Genomic DNA, 23,030 nt, shown 5'->3' with positions numbered 1-23,030 from the left:
TCGATCGGCTGTTTAATGCAGCGCCTAATTGAAATGTTTTACACCTTACTGTGCCTCCGTCCGAGCTGGCATCGCTCATACAGCACTGAACGTTCGCGCTGCATAACCCTCTTGTACACACACACACACATACACACATACACACATGTACAGTTCCCTTCTCACCCTGTGACAAAGGTGCGACAGCACGGTACGATCGTGACCCCCGCGAGATCGAGTGATCTGTACGCTCGTCGCCGTTGCACGAGCGGCCCCAAACGCAAATAGGTTGCACCGAGCACGTGCTTTGGCGGGGTGAATCTCCCGAGGACGCGGGCGCGGCACGAGGGCACAAGTGATCGATCACTTACCGTCGCTGTTGAGGCTAGGAGAAGAACGTACTCCGGGACGGAGTCCGGGACAAGCGCTCCAAGGGGCAAAGAAGGCGCATTGAACGCCGTGTTCGGGTGGAAACAGGTCCGCCCGGATCGATCTCTCCACGTGCACAATCACACACACACACACGCACGCCTTGGACACTCTCCCAGGGAGGGGTTGAAGTGGTGGTGAGGGTGCGTGCGAGAACCGTTTTGTTGTCATTGCGAGGCGGCCGGTTGTGCAGTCCTCCGATCTTCGGAGCAATCTCAGCCGCAGCGAGCGTCGCTCCAGAAACGACGGCGCGCCCCAACGCGTAGCAACATCAGCAACAGCAGACGGCCAAACTGGTTCTGCTGGGGCCCACTGATGAGGCACCAACACACACACACACACACACGCACGCACACAAACACTTCCCGCACAACCAGTCGCAGTCGGAAACGCTAAAAAGCGCGTCACAATGTCAAGCAACCGCGCGCAACCAAGTCAAACCAGCGAAGCCAGCAGCAGCAACCGCAACACCCCGAAGAACATAAGTACCATTTCCACTCACACTACACCCACACACATACGAACGCACACACACACACACGCACACATATGGGCAGATACAACGAGCGTGATTATTTTCCTTCCTACTTCATCTCGTACGCTTCTCGCGCACGCCTCGGTGTGTGTGTGCTGTGTGTGTGTCTGCATGTTAGGCCAGCGTGTAGTAGATTTACATAATTGTACGATCGCCGCCCGCCGGAATCGAACAGAAACACAATCTTCCGTGGGACCCTGTGGCACCGCACCGTTTTCATCCATTTCTTCCCCTCCCCGCTCCCTGCCTTGCCCGGTGTAGACCAGCTCTCTATGACCGACGAGAGGGCAGCAGCTTGTTCGAAGTGGAACAGTTTGATTCTCGCGGTTCGATCGCTCGCGCCGAACCCGTCCGATCTGCCACGTTTGGGGCGCAATGGCAATTCGGGATTTTTTTGCGTCATAGAATGGATCATGGGAGTAAAGGAAATGCGTGTATAATGTAGAAGAAACTGTGGTCTATGAGGTAAAGCAACAAAAAATCAAACCAATTCGATCTTAAAAGCACTTTGGACAGTGTCTTTACTTTTGGAAGAAAATCATTCCCAATCCAGTCTTCCTTCAACGTGTCTGCTGGACCTCACAGCACACCCTCTTACAAGAAAAGGCCCTCTCCCCCTTTTAGACACAAAGACACAAAGCGTTCCGTCACCAAATTACCCGACCCGACCGACCGTGGACAATTATCGCGCGGGGCGTTGAAACGTTTGTTGCACTTCGTCAATCGTCAACGCCGCGACACTTTCAGTGGCCGGACCCTGTTGCGCTCCACACACCACCGCCCTTTGCTTACGCCTGCTCAAAAGTATGCGTCCGCTTTTTTGCTACGCTGCGTTGTGCTTGCTTGCTTCTGTTTGCCTTCTTTCACACCACACCAAGTCCGCAGTCATTTCCGATCTCATTCCTAGCGCTTCCTAGCCCGTTCGTTGACATTGCCAATTGCAATCACCACCATCACCACCACCGTTGGGTTGGGTTAGTCCACTACGAGAGCGTTACGAGTACATCCGACACTCGGGGGAAGCGTATAAATATCATCAAATGGAAACCGTTTGCGGTGCTGCGGTGGCCGAAGCGCTTCCCCAAAGGAAGAAAAACAAGACACGCAGCTGCACCCGCCGCGCGACATAGAAGCGACACCGGTGGCAAAAACCATGCACCATGCACCCTTTGTCCTCTCCAGCCCTCTCCTCCCGTCCCGTTTTGTGCTGGGGCGATGTCCCAAGGCGTTTAGTGCGTGTGCTTTTTTGAAGCTACCGGAGCGAGTCGAGGTCGCCAGCACAAGTGCGAAATGCCAATGGCTGTTGCTGCTGCTGCTGTAGCCGCGCTCATTTGACCGAAGGGGATCGTGATTTCTGTTGGTGTACTTTTTACTTCTCCCTACCTCCCCTTTTAGTGGTGTACTTACCGCACCCTCTCGTGGTATGCCCGGCAGTCCTTCCACGTTGCTTCGACGAGCAATCAACGCCACTGCACTCCACCTTGACATTGTCCTGGCTACGGTGTGTGTGTGTGTGTGTCCACCGTGCAATAGCAAAATACCAAAATGATGATGATGTTGCGGTTGTGCAGTTGTCCCGTTTCTTCCGTTTGGCCAGGGCACCCACCGTTTGGGTTTGGCTCGAGCTCCCTGTGCCGGCTGTCCGGTGGAGCCGATCATTATATTTACCAATTAGCGCACGGGTGTGAATGGTGCGTAATGAGATGTAGTTTGTTTCTCTAGCTCTCCGTAGTTTCGCGCACTCTCGACGCGCCCGTTTTGTCAGTTTTCGCCATTATTATGGACACCTCGGCTGGATGGCTGCTCGGTTCGGTCACCGGGGAAGCGATTTCCCGCGGAGGTGCCAGAGCGTACGAGCGTGACGAGAGCTTAAAGTGCATTAGAACTTAATCACTGGTTGGTGGTATTTGGATGCTGTGTCGTGACTTGTGCTGAATAAAGTTTTATTATATTTATACTGAAAGATGTTAGGGTAAGAAATTATCATTATATTGCCAGAAACTGTGTAAGCGTGCATGTGTTGGATCCGTGTCGAATTGGACAGCAAACACCCAGCATGAAAAGAATGAATGAAATCTGTGTTCAACTTACCTTCTGCAAAACAAAAGACTATTAGTAAGCGACGAACCTCACACGACTGCCTTCGGTGGGCTGATCACTTCCAGACATCTGATGGTGTTGCTGGTGTGTATTTTGCATTATCATAGACCGATCTGTTGACCTTGTTTGTCCGCACGCCGTCAGATACCATGTATGGGAGCTTCTCTCGGCATGCATGTAGAGGTTCGGGAATTCTTTACACGATGACTCACAACCTGCTTCATTATTCAAGCGCATCGCGCTCTCCACTATTATTTGAAAGCCCATCCCACAAAAGCGTCCCCGTCCCCTATCATTGAGGATGCACCGAATGCATATCTTCAGACGCGATGGTCCAGTTTCCCTTTGGCCGAGATGGTTCACACATGATCTGTAGAAAAAGGGACTGAAAAAGCAAAACAGAAGAATGAAGGGAAAAAAACACACGCATACACTCACAAACTACAGATGATGATGCGCTAAACCTAAACGATTAGCACAATTAAGAAGTTGGTGGTTATTTTCTGTTAAAAAAAACGGTAGAAAAAGGGGTAGAACAACAGCACCCAAACGCAAACAGCATGGAGCACCGTTCCCAAAATTTGCTCCCGAAGCTGGCGGTGGCCTCCTTTTCAGTTGCTTCACTCTCCAGCTCCACTGTCGGGGCACAGGGCAGCCAAGCTACCAGCTTGTGGGGAAACATTGCAGCGAAAAACATCAGATCAGAATGTTTCCGAAACGGAAACATTCACACACGGCGCTCGCTCGCCGCTCTTTGTCTGCCTCACGCAACGGTCCATCCTCACACTCACTCACGTAAAGCATTAGCATTCCCTAATCATGTTTGTGCGCTCGTTATGCTTTGCCGCCGCAGCGCTCAGACTCGGGTCGTTTCGGGGCTTTCTCTGACGCTGCAATTTCAAGCCTTTTTTTGTTGCTACTCACCCCTTTCCTCGACTGTTCCTGGCGGGTTGGGGTGTTGTGGGCATGTAGCAGTGCTGTTTTGTTTGCTTGATAAATGTCACAGTCATTAGACGGCTTTTGGGGGAATGGGGGAGTGTGACAAAAAAAAACCTTACTCGGTGATAAAATACCACGTTCCCTCTTACCAAAGTGCCTGCGATGCCTTTCCATTAAGTGTTTCCACTGGTCAGCTGGAATTGATAACGCGCGCGCGCTCTCGCACACACACCCCAGTTGGGCAAAGATCAAACCATGAAACCAACACCAACCAACGATCGGTCGGCACCCCCTCCGTCAGTGTCGGTTGGAATGGTTCAAACACTCTCACACACGCACACATACACACCGCAAAACCGTTGGGCGGACGGAATGTTTTCTCCGGGGCGACGATCGAGAGCCATCATAATCGTTACCGTTGTCACCATTCAAGCTTGGCCCGGTCCGTAGCCCGGTTTTTCGGTTACGGAGCTGCAGAGAACTGTGGCGGGATCTTGCGTGTATGTGTGTATGTGTGTGTGTGGAACCGGAACGAAGGGAAAGCGGCAAAGGGGAGCAGAAAGATCATAAAAATGTGAATACCACAGCGCAGACGGCGCAAAACAAAAACGGAAAGGCTCGGGCTCGGCTCGGGCCCCGGCAAAGCCCTCCCTTTAGCGCTGATGAAGCTGACAATGCTGCCATGGTGCGTGCTGATGACGACGACGACGACGACGACCGGCGATGATGACGGCGACGGCTGACGATGGAACGAGGGAGGCTGGTTGTGGCGGCTGGGTTGCGGGGAAGAAGAAATTCGGTTCATCGAACATTCGTCCAGTCCAGTTCAGTGCACGGGCCTGCCTGCCTGTCCGACCTGCCGCCTTTCTGCCTTTCCGGTGTCGGATCCTGCCGTCTGGCCGGTGCTGTTGTTGGAGCAACAAATGAAACGCCATTTTATGGTCGAGGTTCTGGTGACAAGATGAAACATAAGTTTTTTTTTCGTTTTTTTGGGTTGGGGGGGTTGGTTGTTGCTCTGGTGTTGTTGTCATGCCCTCCCATCCCCGTTGGTTGTGGTTTCTTCACGGTGTTGAGGTCGTTTTCACCTGCACGCGGGACGACTGCTTTCTTGCCCAACTTCTGGGGAGCGTCCGTCCGACCATGATGACGGAAATATGACGGTACAGCACGCTAAAATGAAAATTTTACGAGGCGTTTGGGAGTTTTTTGGTTGTTGTTAGGTTACCTGCTGTCGACTGTACGCATCATCCTCATCACCATCGTCGTCATCTTCTTATCGGAGAAACAGATGCATTTGCCGTTTGAACGATACGCTGAAAAGAGCACGAAAGACTGCTTTACCTGGACAAGCACAAGCGACGAACCCGACAAATTAGTGCAAACGAACTTTACCTTTCTTTCTCAAACTCGTTTCAAATGCGCACAAAAAACACAACAATAAAGCGAACTCAGAATCGTTTCATTTCCATCGAGCATACATGCCCCGTCTTACGTGTTGGCGGTTCGCCCGGTTCAATTGGCAAAACCTCCGTTGTCTAGTGCTTTATTCACAAACATTCACAATTTTTGGTACAAGATTGTTGTGCTTCTACTTGCTCTTCTTCGTCTTCTTCTTCTTCTTTATACAGCTTCCTTTCACAATGCACTCGAGCACACACACATCTCCTTAATAGTCGCCTATCTCCTACGTTTCGTTTAGGCTTTTGCTTGCTTGCAGGTTTGAGGGACATAGTTCTTCTTCCCGGACGCGCTTGGCTCACGATTTACGTTACTTTACAAACTGAGCCAGCTGATCGTTGTTTCCCCCCTCTTTCCCTGACTGTCCTGATTGGCTGACTTTTTGCTGACTGCTTTCTGCTGGCACCTGGTTTACTGACTAACTATGTACACGCACATTCACAAGCTGGAACAATATTCCAAAAATCGTTCTATGATACAATTGTTTTGCGCACGGGGCGGATCTTTACACCTTTTTTACTCGTTTTTTTTGTTGTTCTTTACCACACATACCGTACGTTCATATGTTTTTTGTCCGTTCGCGCCTCAAACCTCAAACGCCGCGCTTGTTAGGGCATTTTCCCCCATTTCTTAACCAGAACGGTTCAACGTTTGCAGATAAGCTGCTGTACCAATGACCCACCCCTTTCTTCCACCTTTTCCCATCTCCGACTCTCCGTCTTCAGGCCTTTTTGTGTTTGCCGTTGTTCGATCGGCGGGTGGTGCAGTATCGAAAATAAAATATAAAAGAAAAATTAAAACAAAGCAACATCAACCGGAAGGTATCTCGTTCTTGCAAAAGGGAGGGTGAGGGAAGGCAGAAAGGAAGGGTGTGCACGGAAAAATGCACAACCGAGCGGATGTATTGAGAGGAGCCCTGGGTGAGGGTTTTAAGCAGCGAAGAGGAAAGCTTAAGGCCCCTTCCCTTTCCCAAATTCGCCTTCCCTTAATCCCGGCGGGGATGCCACGACTGATGGTTCGTCCCGGGTGGAGCGAGCGGGGATAAACCCCCATCTCTGCGTGGGAGAAGGGTCGGTGAGGGGTAAGATGGAAGCGGTGGCGTCGGTGATGGCGGGGTCAGAAGATACCTTCGTGATGCTTCATCATTGCTAAAAGGTCGTGATAAGAACGGCACGCTCGTTCTGCTCCTTCATCGTCGTCGTCGTCGTCGTCGGTGTCGTCGCTCGTTTTCATCCCGGGCCCTAACCGTGGCAGGCCCTTTTGTTTCCTTGTTGCGCACGCTTGTCGCGGCAGGGGAAGGGAGCGCCCCGGGCGCGGGGCGAAAACAAGCGACGACCCGGGCGACTCGTTTCAAGGTAAATTTATTGTTTTTATTTAGCTTTTTACTAGATAAATTTAAGATAAATTACTTTATATATAGTAGATCACAATTTTTCCACATTTTCCACGTCACGCTTGTCGTCGTCGTTCGTTTTTTTCTTGTTCCTTTTCTGTATGTGTGTGTGTGTTGTTTTCTTTTCATTCTTGCTTGTTGCTTGTGCTGAGGTTCTTGTTTTTTTTTTGTTTTGTTTTTCGCGCATCGTTGCTGTACTTTTGCCCTTGCTGCTTGTTATTCTCACCACATTATTCGAGGACGGCAGACGGCCACAGTTTTGAGGGCAGCGAGCATCCCTACGCTTTTGCTTGCTCCCGCGGTTTGATGCACATGAAAAAGCCACCCACCCTTTGGGACGCCATCGCACTATCATTTTAAGCCGATGAATTATGGGAAAGCCGGCTGGTCAACGGTGTGAGAGTGTTGGAAATGTTTAGAACTTGTTTGGTCCCTTGCACAACGACATCCATTACTGCCAGCGATGCATCAACCAACTAATGAGTTGTTATATATCAAACCATGCTTCAATCATTCTTCAAACTATTCTCCAAAGAGTCTCCAAAACTCGCTATACATTTAATACAACACACGTTTTACAAGACAAGCCATAGGTCTTCCGGAATCGCCCTCGTTTAAAATCCATTGCCTATCAAATGGTATCGAAATTCCATATGGCAAGCCCATACCCCCAGCCCGGTGAAGAAAAATTAACCACAATAATAGCTCGCATTACAACAAACACATTCGCTGTCCGACGACACCGCCACCCACAACATTTCCGCTGCATTTCTGCTGCACCCGAGCGTTCCGTGCCGATATGCTTCTGTGGAGCATGCGCAAAAACAAGACCACGTTGCACACCACCGCCGGAAAGAAGAACCATCGCGCACGGGACCACGGTACACGTGGTGAAAGGAAAGTGGGAACAAGGGGACGGGGGGTTACGGATATTCTTTGTACAAAAATTCTTCGCTCCCTGGGGCTCATCAGTCTATCTCGCGAGGTTAGCCACGATTACTGCCAGCAACAGCAGCGGCGTCATCGTCGGTTGTTACCCCGCGTTGCGGAGGGAAAAAGCACACTCTTTCTCCTTATCTTCAGGACCCTTCCCTGCTTCCCTGCTCCACTCCCTCTGAACAGCCACTCTCGGTAGTCAATTGTTGTGGCACGGAACACACGGGGCACGGTACAATATCGCGCATATTAGCTGCGATGGCGAGTTTTGCGAGATTACGCTCGGAAAGCGCTTGCGCATGGGACCCATGCGTGTCCACCAACGGCAGACGGCAGAGCAGCATACACACAGCTACAGCCCAGCGTTACCGTTCATCGCGCCGCCGTGTTTCTTCCTTGCGCGGGGCTGTTTTTTTTGTTGTTGTGTGTGCAGACAAACTTCCCTCATTCGACTTTAGCTCGCTCTCGCGCTCGCTGCCAAAGGGCATTCCGGCCGGTTTGCCCACCTCGTGGGACCCTTCTCATTTCGTGGGAGATCAGTGTTTGTGTGTGTGTGTGTGGGGAATGGGCCAGGACTGTGGAGTGCTCAGGTAAGATAAGTTTCATAAAGCATAAGCTAAAATGCGAAAATATCGCACACGAGATTATGAGCCAACCGTTTCGGTGGGAAGGATCCCCACCCCTTCCTTGCGGGTTTTGGATACTGTGACCGTAGCGAGGATTAGAGTCTTCTCGAGCTGGGCCACTAATTGAGGGGGGGGGGGGGGGGTGGCGCATGGAGGGGACATTGGAGGTAACCATGCCAAGCCAGCCAGAAGAAACTGCAGCACCACCACGAAAAATGAAGCGCACAAAAATAAACGCAATATCCAGAGCTACCCAAAAGGAACTGCACAACAGCACAAAATGTGGAGCGTGTGCGCGCGTGCAGGGAAGGAAAGGCCACTCGGTAAAACGACCTCGAACAGCCAACGGGGGTTATTCGATGCAGCGGCACCGGCCAGCTCGAGTCGTGGTCAGTTTTCGGGGCGGGCAGGACTTTGCGCCAAAAGGCAGGAAAGAGAGAGAGGGAGAGGGAGAGAGAGAGCGAGTGCAAGAGACCCCTGTCCCTGTACTCGAAACGTGTGCTTTCGAAACAGGCCCGTCTTCCTGTTTGCATGTGTGTGATGTTTGGTGGCCTTTCTTCTGCAGCCTACAAGGTGGGAGGGGGAGGTGGGCGGCAACGGTTGCTCGGGCTCAGCGACTGGCGGGTAATTGTTTTAAAAACGCGACAGCCGCTCTCTCTCTCTCTCTCTCTATCTCCCCAATCCCGACTTTTCAAAGATGCCCATCACGCAAGGGACAATTGCAATGGCCTCCCCAGCCCTGGTTTTTGCATGGCGGGAGTGAGGAGGAAGAAACAATATTTTTCCCACCACCACCATCACCACCACTAGCAAAAGAAAAATAACCCCCCGAAAAAAAACGGGGAAAGGTGAGAAAATTGAAATATTCTGCACCGACGACAACGATGACCGACGGGCAGGAGGATCGTTGTCCCTCTCCAGGATGAGGTAATGCGCTTGCACACGAAATTTTAGCATTTATGGTGCGTGGCTTCTAAGCTCTTCTTCTCTGCAGCAGCAGCAGCAGCAAGGGAAGATAGCTTTTGGGGCCCTCGGACAGCAAAAAGAAGCCACGCAAAATTGCATGTAACAATTATGCAGCACACGCTGCTGTCGGCAGCGGAAACTGTTTCGCAAAGCTGACAAGATGGCGTCGTCCACCCTTCGGCGCGCGCGCACTGGCCGTGCCGAAAACCGGGCGAACGAAATGGAAACGACAAGAGGCGCAACAACAACAAAAAAAGGCTAGACCATGCCCGCGTGCGTGAATCAAATCAACCGCGCGCGATTCAATCGATCCAATTTTCCAGCTCTATTCTATCTGTGCGAATCAATCTTCCTCCCACCCCCTCCCCCCTGTTCATCCGCTCCTTATTGTATGACGCTTGATTACGTGCGGCCTTCTATTGGCGTGTAATTCGATTGCCGGTGCCGATTCGCCGATCGATTTGGCTGGGTTTTGTTGCGCAGCGCAAAAGACGTACGAAAATTCTATTTCCTCTGGCAAGGGGTTCGTCACTGCCACGCTCGCGCAAGTCTCTGCCTGTACATTCTAGCGCTGGGAGCTGAAGCGCGATTACAAACGCGGGCGCGCTCAAGTGTATATGTGTGTATTTTGGCTTTGTGTTTGCATGTGTGTAAATGGGAATACACAGAACGCTTCCCTCACAAAATGAAACCGCTTTTGGTCGAAGGGTGGCCTTTCGACGGGGGGAATTTCTATTTAACTGCCGCGCCAGGAGGTCCTTTAATGCGGAGCTGGCTTTCGGTTGTGTGTTGCTCGGCGCGCAGTAGGCGCTGTTTCGAGCACGGTTCAGACAGACAGACAGACTGATGGCTTACAGTTATTAGAAGGGAGACGTCGGTAAAAGAGTAACAATAAAATGGAGATTAGAAATAAACGAGCAAAAGGTGTGTGTTTGTGTGTGTGCGAAGGCTTCACGAAGATGAAGCAGATAGTTCATCTGTCAAATCGGCTGTACAAACGTTAGGAAGATTAGATCGTATTAACCTAGACATCTCTGATAGTTTTCACTGTTTCGAAGCCATTGCTGGTGGGATTTGAAAAGTAGTTTTTGAGGAAATAGTTTACTTGTATCGCTCTGTTTTATGCATCAACCCCTTAAGAGCAGCAAAACTGTGGTCTGGCGTTACCCTCAAACTAGTGGTAGATCTGTGTAAGTGGAATTGTTCTGTTTGTGTTACTTTCCTGCTGTTTTTTCTCTCTCTTTTCTTTTACCTGTTTTGTTAAGCTATACTCATTATCATTCATTCTCGCTCTCACGCAATCTCGCTGTCTACTATCATCATTCCTCGATTAGTCTTGCATCCCTAGCCTAACTGTACGGGCTAACCTTACCACTACCTTTACAGTCCGTAAATGTAAATGCAAAATAAAAAAAAAAAACAACCAACTAGCAAACTAGCAATAATATAATAATAATAATAAATTCCCATCGCTCACACAAAGGACTCACAGTCTTATGGCGCGTGCGCCGCTCACCCACCCACCCACCTGTCTCCGACTGGCCGCTTCCACTGCACCTCCAGCACCAGGCGGGCCCGGCGGCTATCGGTCGGCGAACGTTTCCCGACACTTCTGCACCTGCCCGAGCACCCGGTCGATGCGGTCGACTAGAATCTTGACGGACTTTTCCGGCAGCGGCGGCAGCACGTCCCGTATCTGCGCCGTCGTCGTGCGCTCGAACAGCGCGTTCAGCCGCTGGCCGACGCTGGCGTCGCGCAGCGCCTCGAGCGCCCGCACCGTCGACCGCCGGAACACGCACAGGTTGTCGAGCAGCAGGCCGTGGTAGGCTTCGTACTTCTTCAGCAACCGGTAGCCGTGCAGCAGGCCCGACTCGTTGTCGAGAAAGACGAGCAGCGAGGAGTCGGTCTGGCGGGCGAGGTTGTGCGCCGGCGCCGCCATGATGTCCGCGTTCCACTGGAAGTTGTACAGGTTGTTGACGACCCGGTCCAGGTTGGCGATCAGGTAGTCGAACACGATCAGATCGGACCACTGGGCCAGCTCGACCAGCCGCTCGAGCACCTCGGGCGTGGGAGGCTGCGCGGGGAGCGTACTCGTGCTCGACGATGGCGTGGCCGGAGTGGCCGCTGGGCCGTCTCGGGCCGGGCCGAGCCGGTCGAGCAACAGCCTTCGCACGCCATCCCGCGGCCGATCGAGTCCTTCGGTGATGTTGCGCACGTCGAATCGGTTCAGATGTCGCTCGAGCGGCCGGAACGGTTGCGGGATGCCGGCAGGCTCCAGGTTCCCGATCCACTTGGTGATCACGACAGGTTTGGTGGGTTTCCACTGGGCGCCGGCCAGCTCTTCCGTTGCCGCAGCCCATAGTCGCGCCTCGGGATCGATGATGGACGCCGCACTCGGCGCAAGATTGGTCAGGTTCAGCAGCTGGCCGAGATAGAACGAGAACAGCTCGCCCTGGATCTGGTCCGTGTTCTGCCGGTACCGCGCGCAGGCCCTCGTACCGTCCCGGAACACCAGCAAACGGTTCTGCATACGGCCACAGCCGATCTCGAGCCGCTCCACCTCCGCTTCGTGCAGGTATCGCGCCCAAGATTCGCTCTGCCGCTGATCGAAGCCATCGGGCAGGGCTCGTTCAACGCTCGGGCCCCAGTAGATGCCATCCCGTATCACGCCCTCGCCATCTTCACGCTCCGCATCGTCAAACTTACTCGCCCGCGACTCACGCCGCTCCGGAACCGCTGCCTGGGCCATCTTCGAACTGCCGGCCAACATTTGCTGCACTATCGAGGTGGCCGGCGAGGGAAGCTTTCGCTCCACGAACCCGTCCACCTCCAGCTTCGGATGGAAGAGCACATCCTCGCCCTCGCCGGTCAGCTTTTCCTCCGCAATGAACGACACGGACGCGTACCGACCCCTCGGCCCATCGTCCGCCGAGCGAATGTCGTCGATCGTCGGAAAGTGTGGCATCTGGTGTGCGGGATGATGAAGCGCCTGCAGCGCCGGCTGCTGTGGCTCCTGCTCCGGACTGCCGTCCGCCACGATCGAACCCTTCGAGGCGGCCTGCGAGATGCCGATCAGCGGCACAAACACGCCGAGCGCCAGGCCGAGCGAAAACGCGGCCAGCACGCTCAGCAGACAGGCCTGCCGCTGGAAGGCGCGCCGTCGCCGCGCGGTCATTGACATTGCGCCGTCCGCACTATCACGCTCTTGTTCACAACAGGCACCCGCTTCGACGGTACGCACGTCAAACATTTTCCACGTGCAGAAACACCACACCAGATTGCGGGGGGGAGGACGTTTTTCTGGCTGCTGCTCGGTTAAGTTTTGTGATTGATTTTCCGCTGTTGATCGAGAGGGCACATACACAAGAGACACTCGTACACACACGTTAGGAGTTTTATGTACTAGACACTGCGGGACACTTTAATGCTTTTTCGTATCGCTAACACAGCGTAAACATTTTTAAAACACTTGCAGCAACAGCAATTTTCGGTTTGTTCACGATTTTTCACCCACACGATCGCATCATACACACACTCACTCGCTCGCTTTTGCCGATCTTCTTTGCGTTGTTTTCACTGCGCGTTCCACTGCGCGTGTGGAGCTTATAATAATTGATTTATTTGTGTGCGATAAACTCTCTTTCTTCCTCCCTCACAGAATCCGGGCAGGCGAACAGCGCACGGAAAATAAACGGCACTGCAGCAACAACCACATCACCAAGCGACGAACCCTCCTTGGGGAACACGAACTCCTCCGCACTTGCCCGCAAGACGCACACTCGCGCGGCACATCAGCACAGACACATTCACAGACACACAGACACACAGGACACATAAACCGAAATCACGCACCACTGGGGGATCGTTTTGCAAAAAGGGCCACTCGGGGGTGGGCAACAGAAGCGGTGACGTATAAGGATTATTTTTATTTCATACTTTTTGTTGTTGCTGATGCTTCACTCGATCTCACTCGTCCGGGGCGCATAGCAAAAGGAGAAGGTGGGTTGCTGAGAATGTAAAACAAAAAATCGCAAGGAAGAATGGCTTGGCACAATGCTGAGCACAATCACGATTCTGATGGCCGCTTCCTCGAAGCCCCACATCAACAAACGCTCACACACAAGCACAAACACATACACACACGCGCTCACTGATCGGTACGCACAGGCTCACTCTGGCACATACACACCAACACACACGGCGGGGAAGGGGAAGGGCTGTGGGCCGGGGTTGTTTGCCGATCACGATTGGGGACAATAAATCCTTTTTCCCGCAACAAGCCCGTCGCCGTCGTTCGGTTGTCGTGGGCCCGATTTGCCGCGCGATATGCGATCCAAACGATCGGACAGAGAGAGAGAGCGAGAGGCAGAGGATCGCCCGCACAGGACTGATTGCGGCTCGTTAGTACACGGTTCCTGCTGGCGGTGGCAACAGGGCAGTAACCGGCAAGGTGCTACACATTATTATTATCACCGCGAAACGCGAACGCGAACTTGCATCTCACTGGCTGCACCATATGCTCTTTTATACCACCATTTCGGGGGGCCGTTCTTTTTTATGTTTTCTTGCACTTCCCGTTGCACCGAACGTTGCTTTCTTTTTGGCCGTTTTTTGTGTGTGTGTGTATAAGTACGTAACTCGGTCTCACTGCGCTAAATCTCTCTCCCACAGCACGCGGCTTTAGGGGCGACAGTCGCGAAAGCACCACCACCGACGATGGGGCTGATTTCCGGCCGATACTGCACTGGTACTCTGATCCACTGTTTGGGCGCCACCGTTTCGGGGCATCATTTTACATCGGCACGACACGATCGCTCACACGTCAACGCGGTACCGGCTTATCGCGCGCAAGACCGAAACGCAAACACTTCACCGCGAATGTCGGCGCGGATGATCGCTCAAAACACAGTTCGGCACGCGGGCGGAGGTTCGTCGCTTACAGTCGTTTCGCACCGCGCAATTTGATTTCGTTTGCTGGCTGCTTCTGGATCCTGGTCCTGTAATGAGAGCGGAGAAAGAGAAGAAAACAGAGGCTGCGTGTTAGACGAGTGCTGGTACAATGTATGCTCTCCCCAGCAGGGTGAGCGAGAGAGAAAAGAAGGGGTGGGAGGTGGTAATAATGTATTTCCATATTTAAGCTCGCGCTCAATGTTATCCCCATAACACAACCGTTTTCCATTCCATTTAAACACACTTTTCGATTAAGTCCTCCAAACCGGACCCGGACCAAGCAGGCAGGGGGGAAGGAGAATCGCCTCTTAAGCTCTCTAAATGGAAGCATGGTACACCGAGAGACCCTTATAAATAATCTTAAGTACAGAAATGCATCAACCGACACCCGCTGCTGCACCGCCTCCTCCCGCGGCTCCGATCCTCCCTCAAAGCAAAGTGAACAGCGAGGAACGACACAAAGACGCAGGAGAGAGAGAGAGAGCACGCAGCGTTTTATCAAGCCAGCGACGCTTGAATGAAACCGCGTGGTCAGGGTGGGAGGCTGGAAAACCACACGAACGCAAAACACCCACAATCTCTCGCTCGCTTCCCCGGGGCTCGCTCCGGCCGCGCGCGTCGCTTGTGCAGCTTTCCAAAATCCCAAATCCGTCCGCTATGGAATCGGATGGCAGCGGCGGTTTTTCGTTCGTTTCGTTCCGTGCCGTGCTGGCCCGAAATAATAAAAAAAAGCACAAACCGACCCATGCGTCCCCGTGCGGCGGCGCAAGGGACGGGGTTCAGATTTTTGTGTTCTCCTTCTTCGTGCTTGCAGCCACACCGCGGTCCGCCCGCCCGCGCCCGACCACTGTGGATGGCGCGGGGATGGCCTTTTGGAATTCTTTATCGTTCTCGTTCTCGCCGTTCCGCCGGTCCGCCTGATTAGTCGCCTGCCTGCTTCCTCGGCCTCAGCCGACCCCGATCGAGCGCGTATACACATCTTGCAAGTGTCTGAGTGTGTGTGTCTGTAGGTGTGTGTGTGTGTGTGTGTGCTTTCATCTTGTGTTGCTTTTATTTTTTTTTCTTCTGTTCCCTTCCGCACGTGAAGCACGAGGTGTTCGCCTGGCGGGGACTGGAATTCTGTCCCGAGCCCGTTTTCCACATACACACACACGACACGCACGAGAAGGAGGCACCTGAAGCTTCTTCAGGCTGCTGCTGCTGCTGCTGCGCCCGTCGCCACTTGAGCGGCTTAGTCAGTGCTTCAGGGGGCTCCCACCTCCACTGACCACACAAGGGCCGGGGCTGGGGCGAGTCCTCTCGAAGCTCCCTCTCCGTCTTTAGCCGTTTTTTTATCGCTTACCCGCACCCGCTTTTCGAAAAACTGCAAGCCCCCTACCAATCCCCAGCGCCCGGAGTTGATGGGCGAGGACCGACATGAAGTGTCCGGATCCTGCGTGCGAGCCACGGCCAACCCATCTTGTGTATAACTCTGTGTGTGTGTGTGCGTCTGGCTCGAGGCGATACAGTGTCGGACTCGACAGTTGAAGAAGGTATTCCACACACCCGTCCAATTCTTGCACGCGGGGACTGTGTCCTCCGTTCCGTGCCCTGCTTCAATGTCTTCAATGCTCACTTTCTTAGGATGTACGGTGAATCTTCGCCATGGCGAGTAGGGTGGGTAAGGGACTGACCACGAGGGGGACGAAAAACATCAACCGGTTCAAGTTACGCACATCGATCGCACACACCACGCACACAGGAGGCAAAACAAGCCACCGCCCTCCGCCCGTACACGATCGAGTGTCTTGGTGTGTGTCCTCAAAAATCCTGAGAGCTTGGTCCGGGCTCTTCAAGGGGCCTCCTGGATCGTCCAAAAATCGGAGATGAAAAGCTACGGACGGAATGGGCCCCTTCCTTCACCCACCCCCGTCACTCAACGGCGTTGTGGTAGAACGTTGCCGTGTGCGGTTAGCGAACGAAACTGTTTTTTGGGAAAAATCTCGTGTTTCATCGGATCCGAATCCCTTTTTTAATTTCAACCAGAGGGCAAGCGGGGATGCGTAGAAACCGTCCACCCTCAGACGGGGGTATCTCAACACGCCGGTGCGCCAGTGTTGATATCGGCTAGAAGTCTCCACTCTTGCAGTCCACAGACACGCACACACGCACAGCACCATGCAGTGGTTCGGTGACCCAAATCTTCAATCGCTGAAGCTGCATAAACCGCAGAGAAATGTTTTGAATCAGCTCTGTTAGCGTCGCTATCGAAGACGTTCACCGTACAAAGTAGGGAAAAACATTGGAAAGAACTGAGAACAGCACACGAAACATCACAGCCCGCAGAGGCTTGAGCCTGTGTTTGATAATGAACTGCAGCGTTCAAACACTTATCCCGTCGGATGTTTCGACTACTTGGCATTTACCGCCGGCACGCCTCAAGAGTTGGTTGAGTTCTTGCACTTTGATTCACACTCTGAACAGTTCCACAACACTTCATTATACCTTCACCACACACAGCTATCACTCGCTTAAAGCTACATAGCTTAAAACTAATGCGTACCGTATTAATGCTAGCCGAACACTGTTGACACTTTGCTGTTTTGATTTACAATTCCGCACCTCGAACAATCAAGTTCGTTAAAGTAGTCGTATAAAGCGCTTGCCTACTTGCAACACCGTACTTCGACTCAGTATGAGACTGCGAACACGCCAGCTCGGTACAACACACGGGAGCGAGCTCGAAAAAAGGACCGTTCGCCACGAAATCTACCACAAAATTGGTGACTCGAAAGCAAGTCCGGCTCGGTGTGGCCTCCTCGTTGTGGTGCTGCTGGGCCAGTTCAGGTACGGGCTCGATCTCTCGACCCACACACAGGTGAATCTCGTTCGGCTCTCTCTCTCTCTTGGGACGAGCGCGCGCGCGCCCTCGAGAGAGAGAAAGAGCGAGCTGAGCCGAAAGCTTTCGGGTGAGCTTTTCGGTCCAACGGGGTACCACTAGCTGTCTCGTTTGTGCAATCTGCATGCTGGAGTGCGTGCGCGAGTGAAACGAACTGAGCAAGAACCAACCCTTAAGGTGAGGGGGCCGAAGGAGGCGGTGGAAAACGGGGGGTGTAAAAATTAATAACAATAATCAAAGCAAGCCTGTCACGCAATGTAAATGCCTGTCAGGACGGGGTTGCGCCCGGGAATTGCGATATATTTTTTCGGGGGCGCTGGCGTGGAAAGTTTCGACTCAATTGGACCGCTGGAACACTGTTGTGGGGAAGGCGAAATTATGTTGTGAGCCGCTGGGAGTGTCGCAATGCCGGGCGGTCGCAACCGATAGCCCTGCTGCCGGTGGAAACGCAAAAATTGTGCGATCGGTCGCTCGGGCTCTCATGATTCGTCCATGGCAGTATGTTGAAGCAAAGGGACGATTTAACGGCATATGAGCGGGATGGTTTTGGGGTTTGAGTGTGTTCAAAATACAATTTGGATAGTTTTATTTTATTGTTCAATGGCATACAGCGTTTTCAAGAAGTTTGAAAGTGACAACAATAAGAAATGGTATCATTTGTTGGCACTTAAATTAATAATCGAGGAAAAAACTTTATTTCTCTCTCTCCGAAAAGTGTTAACTTTAAAGTATGATATTTGAAAAAAAAAACACTAAGATTTTATTCGGATTAGGATGCGTGTATTCAAACAATCAATACGAAAGACATAAAGCGACGAACTTAACTTGAATCCGTTTTCAATAGGCTTATGGATCGGCACTAAAGACTTCAAGTGACGAACTCTTTACCCTGTTCTGAGCAATTGTCTTTGAGTAAATTATGGCTTCTTTTCTGATGTTACAACAATTTATTTATTACGTATCAACAAATTGCGTTGCAATCTTGGAATAGCTTGAATCATGTGTCATAGCGAAGAAATGCTACAACTTTAGCACAAGTTTTGCAACGTATTTACGCAAAATTATGAAAAAAAACTTTAAGATCAGTTTCTCTCACATTTTCTGTAAAAATTAATTCATCAAATCACAAATAAACTTATAATTCTCCCTTTAAACTCCGAGCAGTTGCAAGAGGTCCATTTTGCCGACGGCATTTGCGGCATCGACAATCTTTTTGCAATCTTCTGCACGTTCCGGGTAGCGTTTCGAGGCTAAAGCTCGGCACGATGCAGCATCTCGCTCACACGATCGTGCGTCTCTCCTTCTCCTCGAATGATTCTTCTGTTTATTTCTTCAATGAGCGCGTGCAATTCACAAACACACGCGCGTCGTACATCGTTTCTCACGAGCATGGCATTCGCTCTTCTCTGCCAAAGAATGGTTTTGTTTTTCTTTTTAAAACACGATCCAACAATGCCCAGGAGAGTAGCAGCGCAGCATGAGAGTGAGCTTTCCAGTCTTGCACCAACACAGTCATGGCGCGCGCTCTGGCTGGCAAGAGCAACTCTCATAAAAGCTCGCTCGAACATCGATATCACGGTGCTTGTCTACACCTCCTCCATGCTCGATGCATGCTCGCACCCTCCAAGAAGCCCTTCTGTGGTATGTGGACGTTTTCGTGGGGTTTTGATGTGTATAATATTGTGTAAAATCGCATCCAGGAGGTCAGGACAACCGTGTACTTTCCGCATAAACGTTCTGAAAAATCCAAACAGCCGTGATGGTTAAAATTGGTTAGAAATTAAACATTTCTCTCACATGTCGGTGTAGATAGTGCGAATGAAACGTCGTGCAGCGTTCACAGGCAAGAGCGAGAGCAAAGAGAAAACATAAAAAGTGAAACAAGAATTTAATCTTCTGAAAGCTTTGCTTGTGAACAGCAACACCACTGCCAAGACACCTTTGGCCGAAAAGAGATCGCAACACTGCGAGAGACCGTCCGAGCACACTGTCCATTGAAAGGCTGCTGCAGGAGACCAACACGTCGACCACTGGATGCGGGTTGCGTTGAGCGGCGCGGTTGGAGGGCGGCTTGGAAGTGCAGAACATAGAACCGCTCGCCAAGAAGCAAGCGAAGGAGAAGGCACAAAAAAGTAACACAGAAAAAATTAATACGTGTATACATGATCGTTCACGATCTTTGTCTGGCATTTATGGTGTAGCCGTCGGGGATTTCGGTAAAAGAGATCGGACGTTCTCCCGCGTGTGCGCGTGTGCAAAAGAGAGCGACCGGAGAGCTGGGGAGAGAGAACCAGCTGCCAACCACATCATCATCATCATCATCATCATCATCATCACCAGCACACACCAGCGTGGTATGCCGTAATGCTGCTGTACCCTTTGCGTGGAACGAACCCTTGCGCGAGAAATAGGTGGAACTGCATTCCAAGCGTAAACAATATGACATCCCTTGGAACAATTTCTTTTTCTCCCTCTCTCTCTCGCTCCTTCTTTCACACAATTTCCTACCGACCTGCCGGATGTGACATTGGCCCAAGCCCTGTTCCGACCGGTGGAAATGTGAACGCACCGGACAGACGTGTCGGCCGAGCCTGATGCAAAATAATACCCTCCCGACGCTTTGGATCGATGGTTAGGATTTTACGAGCTTTATCATTTGAAAAACATACGTCCAAATAGCAGGTCTGCGAGCCTCCCCATCATCATCGCTCAGGGCAGCATGCGTACTGCCACGGACACTGCTTAGGCCTTTTTATTACGGTAGTATGAATTATGAGCCACTCAAAGCGCTGGCGTGCTGGCGTGGCTGTTGCGACACATCTCGCAGCCGGAGCGCGGCGGTGGAATATGGACTTTCGATACATCTTGTGTCCCACAAACAAGTTGCTCGAACGGGACGGCTACAATCAAAGCCACACAAACACATATGCATACACCGAAGTGGTACCGGTGACAAAGTAAACGCGATAGAGCCTGGCACTCACGGCACACAGCTGAAGGGAAACGCCACCAGACGAGGCAAGAAAGGGAAAGGGAAACAGAAAGAACGATAAGAAAATACCATATTAAATTTTATTGATATCTATTTTTCACTACGCGCAGCATTAAAACACATTATGATAACGGCCGTCCCAAAGGATGGGCTTTTCCACTCTCTTTCTCTGTCTCTCTCTCTCTCCCTCGTGCCCAGGCCCGGGCGCTTCCCGATGTGCTAGAGCTGCTCGCTGAACGCAGGGCTCTTAGGAGCCATCGTACAAAGCATGGAGCTTGGGCTTGGTTGTAGCCAGCCATTTGAAAATGCAAATGAATTCTTCAAAACTTTTGATTGGTTCGAAAACCGGGCACGAAGGCACACACAATGATGAGCTACACTGACACTTAGCATCGCGGGCTCTAGGGAGCGCACCGTTTAGACCATGAGCTGTCACGGTTGAGTTGAGCTGATGGTCATACAAGCTAACGGAACACTGGTGGAGAAAATGTATGAAGCTAATTTTTGGATGGTTTCAATGTTGTTTCTATAGCCATAGTTTGTTTGAGCTCCCGTTTGAACGGCGCAGTTGGAGCTTGACAGAAAAGACTGCATGCGACGAACCTTTGGGAAATCGATAGAACGTATAAAAAGACTTAAAGCGACGAAGGTGTGTTATCAGTAGACTGCAAGAAAGAGACTTGGATGCAAGAAAAGCGACGAACCTTTGACATCGGTAAAACGGTACCTGACGAACCCGCCTAGGGGAAGGTGTTTCAGCTTAGAAGTTGAATTAACCTTTCATTGTCAAGTTGCTCATCGAGAAACGTTTTAATAGCTATTTTTGTATCCTTGTCGGACAGCTCTTAAGTAAAACAATAGGAAACCTCGAAAACACAAAACCAATCGATAATCGCCGATACCATCTCGCCCGCTCGACAAAGGCAAATTAATCAACGTCATAGCGCAAAAAGGGTAAGCAGTCCCTGTACCATGCAGTGTGGCGAACGAACTGCAACCACGCTGTTGCTGCTGCAAATCGTTTCGCCCGTAACAATCAATCGCTCTCACACGTGCACGGTGCACACATACCATCCCAACCTTACCCCCAACGCGAACCAACGACGACCGATGATAGCAGAAGCACACCAGGAACGGCAGCAGCAGCAGCAGCAGCCAACAGCCGTCAATCGTCCTCCTGGTAGCCCCTGCAGTCAACTCAATCAACTGATCTACGATCGACGCGAACAACTGCGCACCGTCCGCCACCACCACCTCCAGCTCTCACCTACCGATCGATCGTACGATTCCGTCCATGCGCAGGATCAGCGATGCGCGATTGCGATGCGTCGCGTTTGACACGGCACATCAGCGATGAGAGTCGCCCGAATAGATCTTCGATCAACCGGGCGAGGTGAGTTCGATCGTCAATCGAGCCAGTTGGGGCGGGAAATTGTATCCCGGGCGAGGGCGCAAAGCGTGACGGCATCGTAATCCGGCACATTATGCTGTCGTGTCGTGAACGATTTGCGACCATTGCGAGTGTTTGGAGGGGGGAAGCTGGTGCAAGCACCATGCCATCTTCTGGTGCCCTTTGCTTCGTTTCCCTTAAGGCGTGGGATCGCGGAAAGCGCATGTGGGGAGTTGTGGAACAGTTGATTCTCGCGGTGGATCATCCCCCTTCGGATCATCGCCACGCGGGCAAACTTTCTCAGACAAATAGAGGAGCGCTGGCTCTCCTTGCTTCCCCGAGTGCTTAAAATCCCACCCGGGTTTGCTGCTTTATCACCATCGTCCCCCAGCGATCTGCCCAGCGTGATAATCAATTAATCATTGCAATATATTTATCTGCGATCGATGGATGGATTGTACCGTGCGCGTACGTACTATTTCCCATCCTGCCTTTCAAATACTTGCATGCTGCTTCAGCTCGCTCCATCCCGCTCCCTTTGCAATGTCACTCACTTCACCCACCCGCCAGCATGTGTCAGGCCCCATCATGAGTGGCTCTTGTCGCAAAACACACGAAACCGATGTCGCTCAACCTCGCCGTGCCGTGGCACAAACCGAGAGCCCCCCACAACCCTTGAGGGGGAAATAAAACAACCCCATTGCCGCTGCGTCCCTTTTACTGCTGTTTTGTTTCGCTGCTGTCCGCTGCTCCCCCAGCGCTCCTTTCCTTCCTTGCCCATGGCATGGTGGCGCTGCCGATGGTGCGATCGCTTCGCCGCGCGTCAGGTTGCGATTCACAAGCGCAGTGCAGCAAGCGATGAACGTGAAGCGAAATGCATCCGATGCGCGAGCGCGCGCCCCGTGTCCCGGCGTGCTGGATGGATGGAACATATATAAAACATGATTATTCAGCTCCGAGGGACAATAATAACATTTTTCTCGTTTATTAAAGATTTATAAAGTATTTTCGCTTCGACGTTTATCGCTCTCGACGCGGGGAGGGGCAAGTGACCGGACGCCTGGAGTGCTAGTTGATGCACCGGGCCAGTTCAGCAGCCGGGCTGCATCTTCCTCTGCAGTGCAAGTGTTCGTGCAAGTGCTTTGTGTGTGTGGTAGTTGTAGTTTTTTCTTCTCAACGTGGCCCTATGTTTCCCTTCCATTGGTCGTTCTGGATTTAACTCATGTTTTAGAACAGCGCCTGGTTTATGTTCATGCTTTACGCAATTCCCTTCCTCCTCGTCAAACGGGGAAGGAATACTCAAGGGAGAACTACTTAGAATCTTTTGCATGCTCCTTCTGCAACGTGTGCAATCCATTGGTGATTCCACACGTTGGCTGGTTCGTTCGCTGACCGCCCGGAAGACCGTACCTTTGGATACAAATTGGAAGCTCTTTCATGGAAATGGGGAAAAACTGGA

General features: G+C 51.8%; 1 protein-coding gene across 1 annotated transcript; it reads right to left on the bottom strand.

Moving 5' to 3' along the window:
- Positions 1-9,138: 9,138 nt before the first annotated feature.
- On the bottom strand, positions 9,139-17,124 carry LOC4578304 (extracellular serine/threonine protein kinase four-jointed). Its single transcript, XM_061657209.1, has 2 exons — positions 16,854-17,124; positions 9,139-14,358 (listed from the first exon to the last, which is right to left on the bottom strand). Exon 2 carries the CDS (start codon positions 12,609-12,611, stop codon positions 10,944-10,946), a length of 1,668 nt encoding a protein of 555 aa, XP_061513193.1. The 5' UTR covers positions 12,612-14,358; positions 16,854-17,124; the 3' UTR covers positions 9,139-10,943.
- Positions 17,125-23,030: the final 5,906 nt, after the last annotated feature.

The sequence above is a fragment of the Anopheles gambiae genome, chromosome 3 (genome assembly GCF_943734735.2).
Source record: "Anopheles gambiae chromosome 3, idAnoGambNW_F1_1, whole genome shotgun sequence".
Lineage (NCBI taxonomy): Eukaryota > Metazoa > Arthropoda > Insecta > Diptera > Culicidae > Anopheles > Anopheles gambiae.
This window is presented reverse-complemented; position numbering and strand designations above follow the sequence as displayed.

Excerpts from the sequence above, each read along its gene's own strand:
- LOC4578304 (XM_061657209.1), bottom strand. The coding sequence starts at position 12,611 with ATGTTTGACGTGCGTACCGTCGAAGCGGGTGCCTGTTGTGAACAAGAG.